The sequence below is a fragment of the Propithecus coquereli genome, unplaced genomic scaffold (assembly GCF_000956105.1).
Source record: "Propithecus coquereli isolate 6110/MARCELLA unplaced genomic scaffold, Pcoq_1.0 Scaffold80, whole genome shotgun sequence".
Classification (NCBI taxonomy): Eukaryota; Metazoa; Chordata; class Mammalia; order Primates; family Indriidae; genus Propithecus; species Propithecus coquereli.
The window spans coordinates 7,912,955-7,926,431 of record NW_012154174.1 but is presented as its reverse complement, the minus strand read 5'-3'; the positions used below and the strand labels follow the sequence as shown (position 1 = coordinate 7,926,431).

Genomic DNA, 13,477 nt, shown 5'->3' with positions numbered 1-13,477 from the left:
TTCTCATAACATCTAGGTAACCTATACATGTCGTACCTGTACATCATAGGTCTATATATTAAATATTTGCAAAATGAAAACATGCATACACAAAATACGTCAAGTTTTACAGACATGATTTGAATTAAAATTTACTTTGACAATGTACAAACTTCTTTTAAAGTATCTTAAATGAGTAATTCTGTAATTCTTCATAATTTTGCAATTTAGAGGTTTTCTTTTTAAATCTCTGGGATATAAATCTCAAAAGATCTGGGCAAAAAAGATTCTAAATTAGTTTTTGGATTTGTGTTCAAGTAAGTGAGTCTGCCTAGTTATAAGTTATGCATTCATAATTGAAAAATACAAAGACTATGTTACAGAATTAGCCACATTTAAGAACTGTTGACCTGAGGTCAGCATTTTGTAATGCTGGGTTTCTCAGCATTTTGCCCACAATTCAAAATATAGCTAGTAACCTCAGAAAGGTATTTTAAGACCATGCTAATTCATCCATTAAAGATATTTCATGGAAAAAGAAAAGTCCACATTAGCTCTTAGAATTGCATTTGAAGTCATGGTTGAAAAACAAATTCTAATTCTACTGAGGGGGGAAAAGAAATCTCATTTGTAAACTTAAATGTGTGAACCACAAGCATAAATGGAGGTGTAGATGCCCTCCACTGGAAATTGCCCCAAGCCCCTTGCTCACTGCTCTCCACATTGGCAGCGATGACCCAATCTTATCAGATAGCACAACATGTCCCAGGGCCCTCAAGCCACCATCCAGGAAGGGGTTGGGATTTCAAAAGCACGATGGTTTCTGCAGAGGGACTGTGTGACATTTACAGTCAGTTTGGCCAACCCCTCCAGCTCCTCGGGTGATCTGTCCATTTGGGGGCCCGAGATGTGAGAGTCCCTGGGAAGCCGTGGGTCACTGGGCACTATGGTTGCCAGTCCCGTGGTTCTCAGTGGCATGTGCGGTGTTCAGAGAATTGAAACCATCTTGCTGTACAGCATCTTTCCGGGGTGGCATTCTCTCATTGATCCTATCCAAACCCTTTGCCTCTTCAAAACTGCAGATTCTATGTGGTGGAGAGAATCCTCGTATTGCTTAACAAAATGCAAATTTGATAAGTCAGTAATTGAAAAACATTTCTGAGATTTCAAAAACATAATTAATGATTTTTAAGAAGAAAGAAATTAGCTGCAAGTAGCAACACTTAAATTTTAACTGAATCCTATCCCCATTTCAAGTTTTCCCTTTAAAATGTGAAATGTTTAAACCTAAATACAAACACGATAGTTTCATAGATGACAGTGTTAGCGTAGCCTTCAAAAAAAACAAAACAAAAAAAAGCAAAAACAACCCTCCCCTACCCCCAAAATCAGCCTCTCAGGGTCTCAGTCTGACTTCTACTACACCAATTATCTCCTACTTCAGACCCTAAGATCACCAGTAACTATCACAATAAGGTAGCAACAAGAGTAGGGGCAAGTAAGGAGGCTAAACAAGGTTAATCCCCAACATACAGATCATCTGTACCAAGAGCTTGGGAGGAGAAAGAAGCAAAGATAAGCTAAAATACAGTAGATCGAAACTATCTTGGCGGTCAAGGTATCATCACCCCATCACCACATTTCATATGAAATGAAAAAGGTAGGAAATGCCTGTGTTTCTGTGTTTGGCTGATAGCAAAAAGCATATAGTTTCATATTTTAGGAAATGTCTTCCTTAATTCACTGGTCATTTACTGTACTTCTTTGGAAACTCTAATCAAAATAAATGGCAATTCTCCACCAATTGTATAGTTTCTCTTTCACTTCATTTAGAATCATGCATCCTCCACTGTTAAAATGTTCATAGAAAAGACTGCCATACCACTAGTTATGATCTGGTTGTTGCCTAATGTGTGCAATAGCTAGGACTCAGTCTGTGCACATGAACCGAACAATGGCTGGGGCAGCAAAACATTCAGCAATGTGTCATATCAAGCCAACATATAATATACATGAATATAATCTTATCAGTAAACTATACCCCAAACTGCAGCAAAAAAAGAGAAAAAGACCATTATAATGACAGTTCCTGCACTCTCAGTCAGGTACTTTACTGAAAATGAGTAAAAAACAAACTCATACCTATATCTAGAGGGGGTTTCACTTGGGGGGAAAAATCTGAGTAGCATAGAATCATGCAAAATATGGAACAGATCTTTATTTTCAGATCAGTTTTGTAATTTCCATTAAAACAGGCAACTTTAAATGCTATAATATATAGCATAATATACTTAAAGAAATCAGTAACATTAAATTCTGGTTGCATATTGCACCAGAAAAGGGAAAAAAAAACCAGACTGTCATTATGGACATCAGCCTTTGTGATTAAAAAATAAATAAATGAGGAATGTGACTGTTAAACTTGATGAGTCAGTGAGTCTGATTCATCTTGGGCTGTGCACGCTAGGAGTAAGACACACCCACAGGACATTCTCTGAAGCCCACCCACACACCACAGATCTCTGCCCAGCGCAAGGACTCTGATCGTACCTTTTTCAGCCTCAATAGCCTCAACTGTGGCTGTACAGAAGTGAGCAGAGGCATGCAAAATGAATGAGAGAGATGAGAAGGGTCACATTGTACAGCAGAAAAGGCAATGATCACTTAAAATATCACAGTACCCCATACTACATCATCATTTACAATTCAACATAAGTAGTACTCATATTAGAGAGTCCCATCCAATCCCCCAATTCCTGACACAGTACAGTTTACACACAGCACTATGACAACATTGCTCAGAGCACAGATCACACAAACCTATTTTAAACAAAGACATCTCAGCACTCATGCAAATGCAATCCAATATTAATTACCCATCTTGAATTCAGTATTTTGATGGCCTTAGAATTTTCCTGTATGTTTATTATATCACATCCATCACAATCACAGGAAAATTCTCTAGGGTAAAATTATGATGATAGAATTGTAGCAGAAAAGCAAACAGGAAAGTCTTTTCTTTCATGTCTAACAAAAACAATACTCATCACCAGTTGGTTCCCTACAATAGAAATTAAAAGGGGTCAGCATTGCTTTTCCTGTCACTTCTAATTTATAAGGCAAAACATAAGCTGCAAAATCTGATATGGCTACAGTGAAATTTTAGGGCAGTAAATTTGGTCAATTAGTCTAAGCAGAACAGTCCTGTAGCTCTGTTCTTTGTGGGGAACCTAAAGGATCCCTCTTGTCTACCAGGAACTTCCTTTCTCTTCTAACATTGATGCTCCAAATACCTAAAGATATTAACATCTATAGCCTCAAAAAAATCCATTCATATCCAGTTTATCATGAACTCAAATTTGCTTCAGGAATTAAGAGCCTGAATTCTTAAGGGAAGAAAGAAAGACTACTGAGTATCTTTTCAAACCCATCTACCAAATAAAGAGGGATTAAGGAATGAAACTGAGGTCTTACAGGCAATAAATTCTAATTATTTCATGCTATAGACATATATATAGGCCATATTATAAATGAGAAATGCATTCTTGGTATAGCTTGTCATTGGCCCATTTAGAGAACTACAACATATTTAATCATACATTTTGTGGTCAAAGATTCTTTTTTGGCTTATTTCTGGGTTTAAATCATATAAAGAGCTCACATTGAGAACCAGCACCTAAGATAAGATAGGAAAGAACAATACTGCCTCACAATATTGCCCATTTTCCACTTTACCCGAAGTGTACACACTCAGAATATTTGTAACAATAATGTCCTGTTCCTTCCACTTTGCTTCTTCTGAATAAGGCCAATTAGAATAATTATTCCTGAAATTATCTTTTAGCAGTAAACATGATTTAGAAATAATTTTTACCCAAAGCAATTATTAATGTGAAAGGACACTGACGAATCCAATGATTTGAAGTGGGCTAAATTAGAAAATGTTGTTGATATTAACCAGAGAATAAAGTGAACTGGGGACCCAAAAGAAGTAGGATGAACACTGAATAAAGAGTTAATTTTCCTTAACTGTTAAATTATATTACAAATCAAAGCAGACACAATTATTGTATGCTCACTGCACAAATTACTACTTAAAAAAAATCTAGCCCTGTACACCTGAAAAATACTCTTACAATTTGCCTGGACAAAAAACTGGGATAAATAAACCACCTCTACTTGATCACCCCTGGAACTCCTACTCCTCAAAATGTGGACAATTTTCCTCCTTATAATTCAAAAATTGAAAGGGGAAAAAATTAAATGTCTATCAGAATGTCTTAGAGAGTCTGTGATAACATTAGTCAGTTTACATGAAACATCTCATAACTTGTATTATATATAGTAATAAAGAATAAAAACTGATATCAGAATTAGTATCTATTTGATTTTATCAATAGTTTAAAAGTCTGTTGATAAATTTTTCAAATTATGAAATGTAACAATACACTTTTGAAATCATTCTACACACTTTGAATTTTATATGTAAAAGCATTTTCTAGGTCAATTATATTTTCCGTTCTTTTCTGAGGCCTCTAACTGATCCTAAATCCTTTCCGGAATAAAAAATGGGTATCACACTCAAAATGCATACCATGTCAAGCTTGAATGCTTAGATTTGAAAGATGTTCACTTGAAGCTTAAAAATTAAGCTGGAAAGAAAGAGTTCTGATAATTGCAAAAATCTATCTGAAAGGCACTATTTCTCCTCTGTTTTCAGCTATATAGTGCATCTTGACATGGTCTTAGTAAGTTTGAGGGTAGTGCTGCCTCAAACTGTGTTCCTCAATACTACACAAAATAAATGACCAAGAGGAATTTACATTATTAAAATAGAGATGGTCATATATTTTGCCATACAGATTCTGGTAAAGGTAACATTATTTTGGCTAGCTCCCAATCAAATTTCCATTAAAAAAAGTACGTAAAATAAATATGAACATAAAATCTAACTCTAATAGAGTTGTGCAGTCTGTACAAACACTCAAGAAATATTATGAAAATTAACTTTAAAGTTATTGAAAAGACAATTTTTATTTTCTGACAATAAGATCAAGGCCTTAGAATTTAAAATTTTTCCTTTTGCAATATCTCTCAGTTATACACACTAACATCAGAAAACATATCTACTGAAATTTAAAATGTTAGATAATTTTTTTTTTAAATCACAGATACAGCTTTCATATGAGTTTTGTTATTTGTTTCAAAATGGGTTTATCTTATGCTAGGGAAATAACTTCAACCAAATGCTCAAATCACACTATCAAGAACTAGCAGAAGTGGGAGCTATCTAGTTTCCCAAATAAGACCCCTTAAACTCAGCTCCTTCCAGTAACTCATTCTATCCTGGGAACAGACAGTCCCTCTAGCAAAGCTACTGTCTTTCAAACCTCCCCTACAGTTGAGGATGGTTTCAAAGCTGGAGGAATGAGCTTCAAGCTGTGTGCAAATTAAGAATAAATACAAGTGGTGAGCTGTCCACAAAGCATGTAATTAGCAGGTGCTAATTGTGAAAGCTGAAAGCAAGATTTACTATGGATACAACATAAAAGTAATAATATATCCAAGGATAATTGACAGGTGGCTATAATGTAGATTTATTTAAGTATGATACCCTTCTCATTTTTTCTTTTCTGAACAAAGAGGAAGAAGGATATAACATTTCAGAAGCTGTTAAAATTCATCCATTTCTATTAACATTTTTGCTAGTTTTATTGAATGTTTAAGATCTTAATTTGTTTTAATGTATATTCATGAAATTCTTTTTAGCTCATTTTTCTAATGTTTACAATATAACAAGAAAAATGGAGGGCAAGGAATGTAAAGAGAATCAAAGCAGATTTTTTTTAAATAAAAAAAACCCTCGTTCAGAATGAAAATTTCAAAACATAGTTTTGTACTCAGATATACCAGTGGCGGTTGTGGACAATACAATAACATATAAAATAGAACATGTACAGGCTACAAGTAAAAATTATTTGTCTATAGGAAAAAGTTCTTTTTATTAAAAAACAATTATCATGGGACTGAGTGAAATGAAATTGTGAAAAGTCAACCTAATTTAAATTTATTCAAAATATTAAATTAAAATTTACTATTTTTCTTTTAAAATGTCATTAATTACAACATCAAAAAGAAATTTAATCATGATTAAGGAAAAACATCAGATCTGCTGCTGCCTGTTTTAATAGAACAACGACCCTTGGAGGGCAGTCAAAAGTGGCTACAATAAAACATATAAATTCAGGCTTTTCCATATCACATTTTTTGCTCTCCAACCACAAGGGAAAGAAATCTAGACCGAATTACTGTGTGTGGTTTAATTCATATCACTCTCTTCTATTTAATCTGTAATGGGCTTTCAAAAACTTAACCCAGTATTTACACAAATATTTATGCCAAAAAAAGTTAGTTTTTTTAATATAAAATATTCAATGAGCCAGATTACAGGAATGCTTTACGTATAATTCTTTTTATTTTCATGCAAAATAAAGGCACACTTAATAACACCCTTTGAATTTTGACTTACAGATTTTAAATTCAACCCCTTGTAACAATGACTTAATATCTAATGTTACATTCATGTTCAGAATGCACAAAGTGCAGCAACAAATGCAGCAAACCCCAAAATGAGGTGCTACAAAGCTGCTTCTACATCAAAAGACAGACAAGTGTCTGATAGAGTAATTTAATTGAACATACTTTTACAGACATACAGCTAACCTAAAGAAAGACAGACAGATTTAGGAAAGCAGCTACATCTGCAGAGGAAGGAAACAGCATGTTACAGACAGTCGATTATACATAGAACATTTGACAAACACCACAGAAAACAAACTTTGGCATCATTTACCAGGGTACAAAACCTTGCACAAATCTTTTGGCAAGTGAAGTGCATAAGTAATGTTCTGGGGCCCAAGCAGACAGTTAACTCTAAAATTAAGTATTTGAAAATATAAGCATAGTCTAATACAGTTACATAAATTAAAAAATTAAAAATAAGAAACTTGGAATTACAGTTCCATTTTAGTAATATGAATATCCCTGATTCACATTCTGAAACTGGGACTTTTAAAAGAAAAGGGTGAATCAAACAAATGAATAAATAAATATTTCAGAGATTATGATATGAGCTGCTCCCATATCATTTCATGAAAAGGTGAGGAACTGACCATTATTTTCAACTGAAAGGAATAACCATTCTATGAATTTTCTGCCCCGATCAGGTATTAATGAGACTACCTATCATATAGCACCCTGCCTGTGTCAGCTACTGAGACAGGAACTAAAAAACAGAAGGAATTCCCTGCATGCATTATGTGTACTGTTAGCAAAAGAGTGAGGTGTGCCCCAGTCCATCTGAGGCACAGCAAGTTGCATAACATCATTACCACTTTGCAGGGTCTGCCGTCCTCCAGCCAACACTCCACTAGGCAACATCCCTGTGGGAGTCAGGCCCTTGAGTGTCAGCACGCTTTCACTCTCCTCCCTATAGCAGAGAGATAAAACAAATAACAAATACTTCCAAACAGCACTCAGTTTAAAAGAGGACCTATGACCATATATACAATTTATGACATTCATTGTTATTACCATATTTTTCTCAATTTCAAGACATACATTTTTCATATTCTAAACGTGGAATATGAGGATGGGCCTTACAATGGAAGCATATGTCATTTTTCCTAAAAAGCTTTACTAAATACATGGTGAGATTTATCATTGATGGGCATCATACAATTGAGAAAATATGGTATTTCATATACTCTAAAGTTCAAATATGTGATATAATCAGTTTTGCAAACAAATTTTCAACGACTGAGCTATTCATTTGTACGCTTAAACCTGGTCATGGTGAATTAATCCCAGGAAGGCAATTTGTGGATTGCTGAATCCACAGCAAAAGGGACTTCCTGTATGGATGAGCAAGTTCATCAGGAATACTCTGTACAAGGTGCCTCCTCCTTCTTATCTTGCTCTTATTTTCAAGGTGTAAACTTAGTGCTTTCATCACATAAGGACAAGAGATACCATAGGTGAGCAACAATAATCACAAGGGTCAAAAACCCTAGTTTCAAAGGGAGTTGTGTTCCCTTCTTCAATATATAAATGTATAATTGACTCTTTACGGGAAGAGTGATAATGTTGCTTTTAGACGTCAAGCAGGACAATACTTGTACAAAAAAAGTAATTTCTGCAAAACAAATAATCAAGAAAATAGGCATGCTCTGCCTGACCCACAAGACAACTAGTGAAGCCACTGGCACACATGGGGACACTGCACAAGCCAAACACTTAGAGATGAGCCGCTCTCCTGGCCTGTGAGGCGCTTCTAAACCCAGACACAGACCATCTTTTTGCCAAGTGAACTTGAGATAGGGAGCATAGCGGCAGGGACAACGGTGTATTATTAAACTGTTCTGAAATTCAGAGCCCAGAGCAACACGCTTTGGAGTGACTGGCAGGTGGCCCAGACCCTCATTAATCCCCCACTAATCCTGTTAGTGGCTTAGGGGTTGGCAGATGGAAAACAGAATGTGATTGTCTCTCCTCCAAAGATGGCTGATTAAACAGCCTCGAGAGGGACAGACCCCCCAAAATAGGGTGCTTCAAGGTCCTGGAGGGGAGCCTGGCCAAATGAAGAGACCAGGTTCTGCAGCATTCATGGCCTGTGTTTGAAACTGAAGTACAGATTTGGAGGGAGCTCCTAGAGTCATTCTCCAGCCAGGAGGAATAGGCTTTTCCAGGAGGAAAAACCTTAGCACTAGCCAGCACAGAGGGAACTGGACTCTGCCGGCAACCGGGTGAGCTTGGAGGCTCTCTGCCCATTGAGCCTCAAGATGAAACCCCAGCCTGGGCCAAGACCTCGATGGCAGCCCTGTGGAGACTCTGAAGATGAGGGCCATACCCAGATTCCTGACCTACAGAAACAGTGAAATAATAAATGCCTGTTGTTTGGGGTGATGTGTTAGGCAGCACTAGGTAGCTAATACATATTCTTCTAAGAGTTCTTTTTTGGCTAAACATTACATCCTTGTGGTTCATGTGTATTGATATGTATAGCTGTAGTTCATCCACTGTCACTACAATGTGGTTTCCCATTGTAAGTCCCCCCTTATCTGAGGGGGATACCTTCAAAGACCCCTGGTGGATGCCTGAAACTTCTGATAATACTGAACCCTATATATACTGTTTTTTCCTATATATACATACCTGTGATAAAGTTTAATTTACAAATTAGGCACAGTAAGAGATTAACAACAATAACTAGTAATAGAACAGTTATAAACAATATATTGTAATAAAAGTTATGTGAATGTGATTCTTCAAAAAAAAGAAAAGAAAAGAAAAAGAAAAATATATCATTACCTGAGAACAGAGAAGACTCTTGCCATCTTGCCAATTGCTCGAATTTTGTTTCTTATGATTTCTTTCCGGGCTGCAGCTGAACCTACTTTCAATGGAATAAATAGAAAGAAAGGCTCAAGTTTAGGGCACTCATGCTTGCATTATTCTATTAGTCTGTTCCACGCTTATCTGAACCAATCCCAAGTCCCTTACCACCAGCTCACATGGAAGAGACTAAATGAACTCATGCCAAAAAATTTCTTGCTTCCTCAATGTTTAGCTCAGCACTGGTCTAGTACTGGGGTCTGATAAAGATACAAATAAAAAGTAATCCACAAACTTTATGATCTCACACTACTGACTACTCAGCGAAAGAGCAATGGGAAAAAAATCTGAGCTCAACTTGTATTACAAACTAGAGGACAAAAAACTGATAATAATCCTATAGTCTCTGTTTAATTTTCATGAGAGCTTATGACATGCAGACTAACAGACAAGAATTTGTAATAGCCCTGTAGTCTTCTGTTTAACCATCATAATAGTCTTCAACATGCAGGCTGAAAATACCCCATCATACTATAACAGAATAAGCTTCCTTGCTCTAAATTGGTCTAAAAATAATGGCATGTAGGGACTACTATGCAGGTAATCCTGAACTAAGGACCATACCAGCATTTCGACAACAATGCATATCTCAACGTAATGTACCAGGTGTCCTCTACGGTCATGCAAGTATATCCGAGCTCTTACATCCTTATGTGAGTATGACATAAGCAGTAAGAAAAACATGGCTAACAGATCACTACTGCTTCATCTCTAGCTGTGCTATCACTGCTACAGAATAGAATACACTAAAATAACTGGATCCTCGGCTGAAGAAAGACTCAAAGGTTATACCTTCCTTCCCTTGGCCCCCAGAAAGAACAACAACAACCTCAGTCCTGTTATCTCATATATAGCAACTAGAATCACTCTAGACCCGAGGGTGTGGTTCCTTAGTGCTGTGCTTCAACATCATGAAAACACACATATGGAAGTACTATGGTTGAGGAGAAGGTTAAAGAAAGGCTAAAGACACTAGATCAAAAGGGGCCTTAGGTATACAGAGGTCTGAGTCACCGTAAGTCTTCTGGGCTAGAACATCTCATTTAAAATTCAAGCAGCCCACAAATACGTATAATTAAAAACTAAGATGATGACTGGACCTGACTGCAAGGAAAGAGAAAAAGAAATCCAATTTCAAAGACAAAAATAAAAGACACATTTTAGGGAAAATAGGCTCCATGACCATGTTTATGATCTTCTAAAGGGTAATATGAGCATTGTAGCTACAGCTTTTACAAATCCAAAACTGTGTGGGTACCATGGCACTAAATAGGTATTTTTAGGATGCTAAAAAAAATTACTAAAAATCTAAGACTCACAGAATATTAGAATTTGAAGAGATATTAGGGATATTGCAAAGTTCAATCTCCTCATTTTATAGACAAAGAAACTGAGTTTATTAAGTGATTTGTCCAAGGACACATGGTAAGTTTGATTCTCTTCTAATGAATTAATATAGATATTTTGTTTTAAAGTTGACAGAATTTTAAAAATAGGTAGACTGGGGGCAAGCAGTAGGGGTCTGGGGAGGATGGCTATAACGAGATACATTCATATTTTCAGTCTTAATTTATATATCTGTAAAACCAAATGATATGTAAACTATACTGATTTCAAATGAAAAAATACACAGAAATATAAAAACACTGTACAAATCAGAATTTTAAATCAGTCTACAAACACATCATGCATCATATTAAAGTAAATGTCCACAGTAAAATTTCTTTGGGAAATAAGACGGACAATCAAACACCCCTAATCATGCAGGGAAAAGTACAAAACGTTACAAATAAGCAAAAGAATGAAATTTTAAAACAAGAGGAATGAAAAAGAGGGAAAAATATTTCCATGCACAGAAAGACAGATATCTTGGAATATGACTTCTAAAAACACTGAATACCAACTCCGATAAAACTTAAACTAAATTTGCACAAGGCCCAAGAGGACTCTGCATACATTACTCAATGAATGTGCTAACTTACATGGACATGAGGATAACTTATGAAGTCATATTTCAAAACAGTGTTACTCTGTCTGGTCTGTACCTTTTTTATTGCCATATATGAGCCGTTCTTCAGATGGAGAGTCCAGAAAAAAGGAAGTGAATGATGGAGAAAAGGTGGTTGAGACAAATAAAAAGATAGAGATTTAACTTGGCAGTGGTATTGAAGAATGAATGTAGAAAGAAAGGGAGAAAAATGAAGGCCCTCATATTTGAAATTTTGAAAAATGTAGTACTGTAGAATCTGGTGAATAAAAGAGGGATGTCACTGGGTAGAGCTCTAAAGTAAAGATTTCTTAAAAGGTATGTGTTCAGAAGAAATTATGGACAGAATGACTATAATATTTGATGAAAATAGACATAATTGGGACAGAATAAAACACGTGAAAACACATAAGACTGATAAAAGACTGTGCTAACAACAATTGCACATTTATATTTATACCCCTAAGGAAATGTGTCACCCATGGAAGTATGTTAAGTGAAAGGTAATGACACAAATGAGGTACAAACTCATGTGGTTCTTCAAGGACACCAATTTCTGCAAAATCTGTAGTATATAGAGAAATGTAGGTAACTTTATAAACTACCTCAGTGGAAAACTACCCACTCCCAACACAGGAAAAGCTAAGCCTCCCACATTCCATGACAAGAGCACGATTTTCTGAATCTGAATTGTAGTACTTCTGCATACACTCAGGAGCAACAGTATGTGCTTTCTGTTCCCAATCCAATCTGGGAGTTTGGGGTACATCTTTTTGCAAAAATAGCAACAGATTATTTCAAAGTAAGTAATAGTTCTTACAATAGGCAGCTGGGGTGGTTTCATTTGAGCTTTCCGTATCTTCCCTTCTAATGCTGAGATACATGATTCCATTATAGGAAATGCAAGTTATTTTAGTAAAATCTTAACACATATAGATTACATATTTCCTTCACCAAACTGAAGACAAAAGATAAATATCTAAAAAAAAGTATGCATTCTAAATATCATACAAACCAGTGTTCAAAAATTCTCTTTTGTGATTAACTTACACTTCTAAAAGGGATGCTATGTGCATTTATAGATTTAGTGTTTATGCAAATTTTGTCCTAAAAAACAACGCCACATATACATTAAACAACAATACAGAATACCAAAGACTCATCACTTAACAATAAAGAGTCTTATTCCTTTACTTAATCTCAGCCTTGAATATACAAAAACTACTCTTTTCCTCCTGCCACTGGGAAATCGCCAATCCTGCTTTTTCTTTTTCACCACAGAAAAGCTAAACGCTTATTCTGCCTCCACAGTAATCCCCATCCCACCCAGTTTTCTTTCTAAAGTCAGATTTCTCCCCAGACCCAGTCCTTAGGATGGTTCCACTGCTGTGTAGGAAAAGGAGGAGAGAACAGAAAGCACGCCATCATGGTGAAAGGAAAGGAGAAAAGATGGATGGAGTTAGGGGGAAGAAACCAGGGAATACAAATAAGGAAGGGAAATAAACCTAGTTCCAGTAGCTCTTTCTCTACCCCATCCTAAACCTTAGTATCTATCCTAATCTCCTCTTTCCTCCATTCCCTCAATATTTTCTCTCTCCCAAACCATTCCCATTCCTCCATGCAAACTCCCAGACTCATATTCTTGAATCTTTCTTAGAGTCCTAATATTTGGCAGTGGAAGAATGAAAAAATAAGGAATAATTGCACCTGCCATGTTAACAGTGAAGGGAGATCTATTTCTAGTATTCAAAGCTGGAACTCAGTGTATTTTCCCATAGAAACATTGTCATAAATGGTGCTTAACACTTTAAAACTTGAGTGGAAAAGAACTTTCATCCTCTCTATTGCCTCAATTTATGGATAAGAAAATCCTCAGAAGTTACGTGACTTTTCCAAAAATACACAGCTAGTGAATGGTAGTGACAAGACACCTAAACCATTGATCCTTTTCATTAAACTACACTGCGTCCTTAATGATCAAATTTGTTTCATTCCTAGAATGCAAGAATAATATAACAAGTGGATAAATTATCGTATTGACAGGAAAAATATTGATAA

At 35.8% G+C, this 13,477-nt stretch overlaps 1 protein-coding gene across 4 annotated transcripts in view; it reads right to left on the bottom strand.

The window, feature by feature from the left end:
* Nucleotides 1-247: 247 nt before the first annotated feature.
* PPP3CB (protein phosphatase 3, catalytic subunit, beta isozyme) overlaps nt 248-13,477 on the bottom strand; it is a 43,434-nt gene continuing 30,204 nt past the window's right edge. Inside the window, exons 10-13 of one of the 4 annotated variants that reach the window (XM_012663305.1) lie at nt 9,349-9,433; nt 7,371-7,468; nt 2,530-2,559; nt 590-1,092 (exon numbers count right to left, since the gene is read on the bottom strand). In XM_012663305.1, the coding sequence (XP_012518759.1) occupies nt 914-1,092; nt 2,530-2,559; nt 7,371-7,468; nt 9,349-9,433 (392 nt within the window). In that variant the 3' untranslated portion in view covers nt 590-913. Of the gene's footprint in view, nt 1,093-2,529; nt 2,560-7,370; nt 7,469-9,348; nt 9,434-13,477 lie in introns of all 4 variants that reach the window. The other 3 variants (XM_012663306.1, XM_012663307.1, XM_012663308.1) reach the window with 3 other exon arrangements.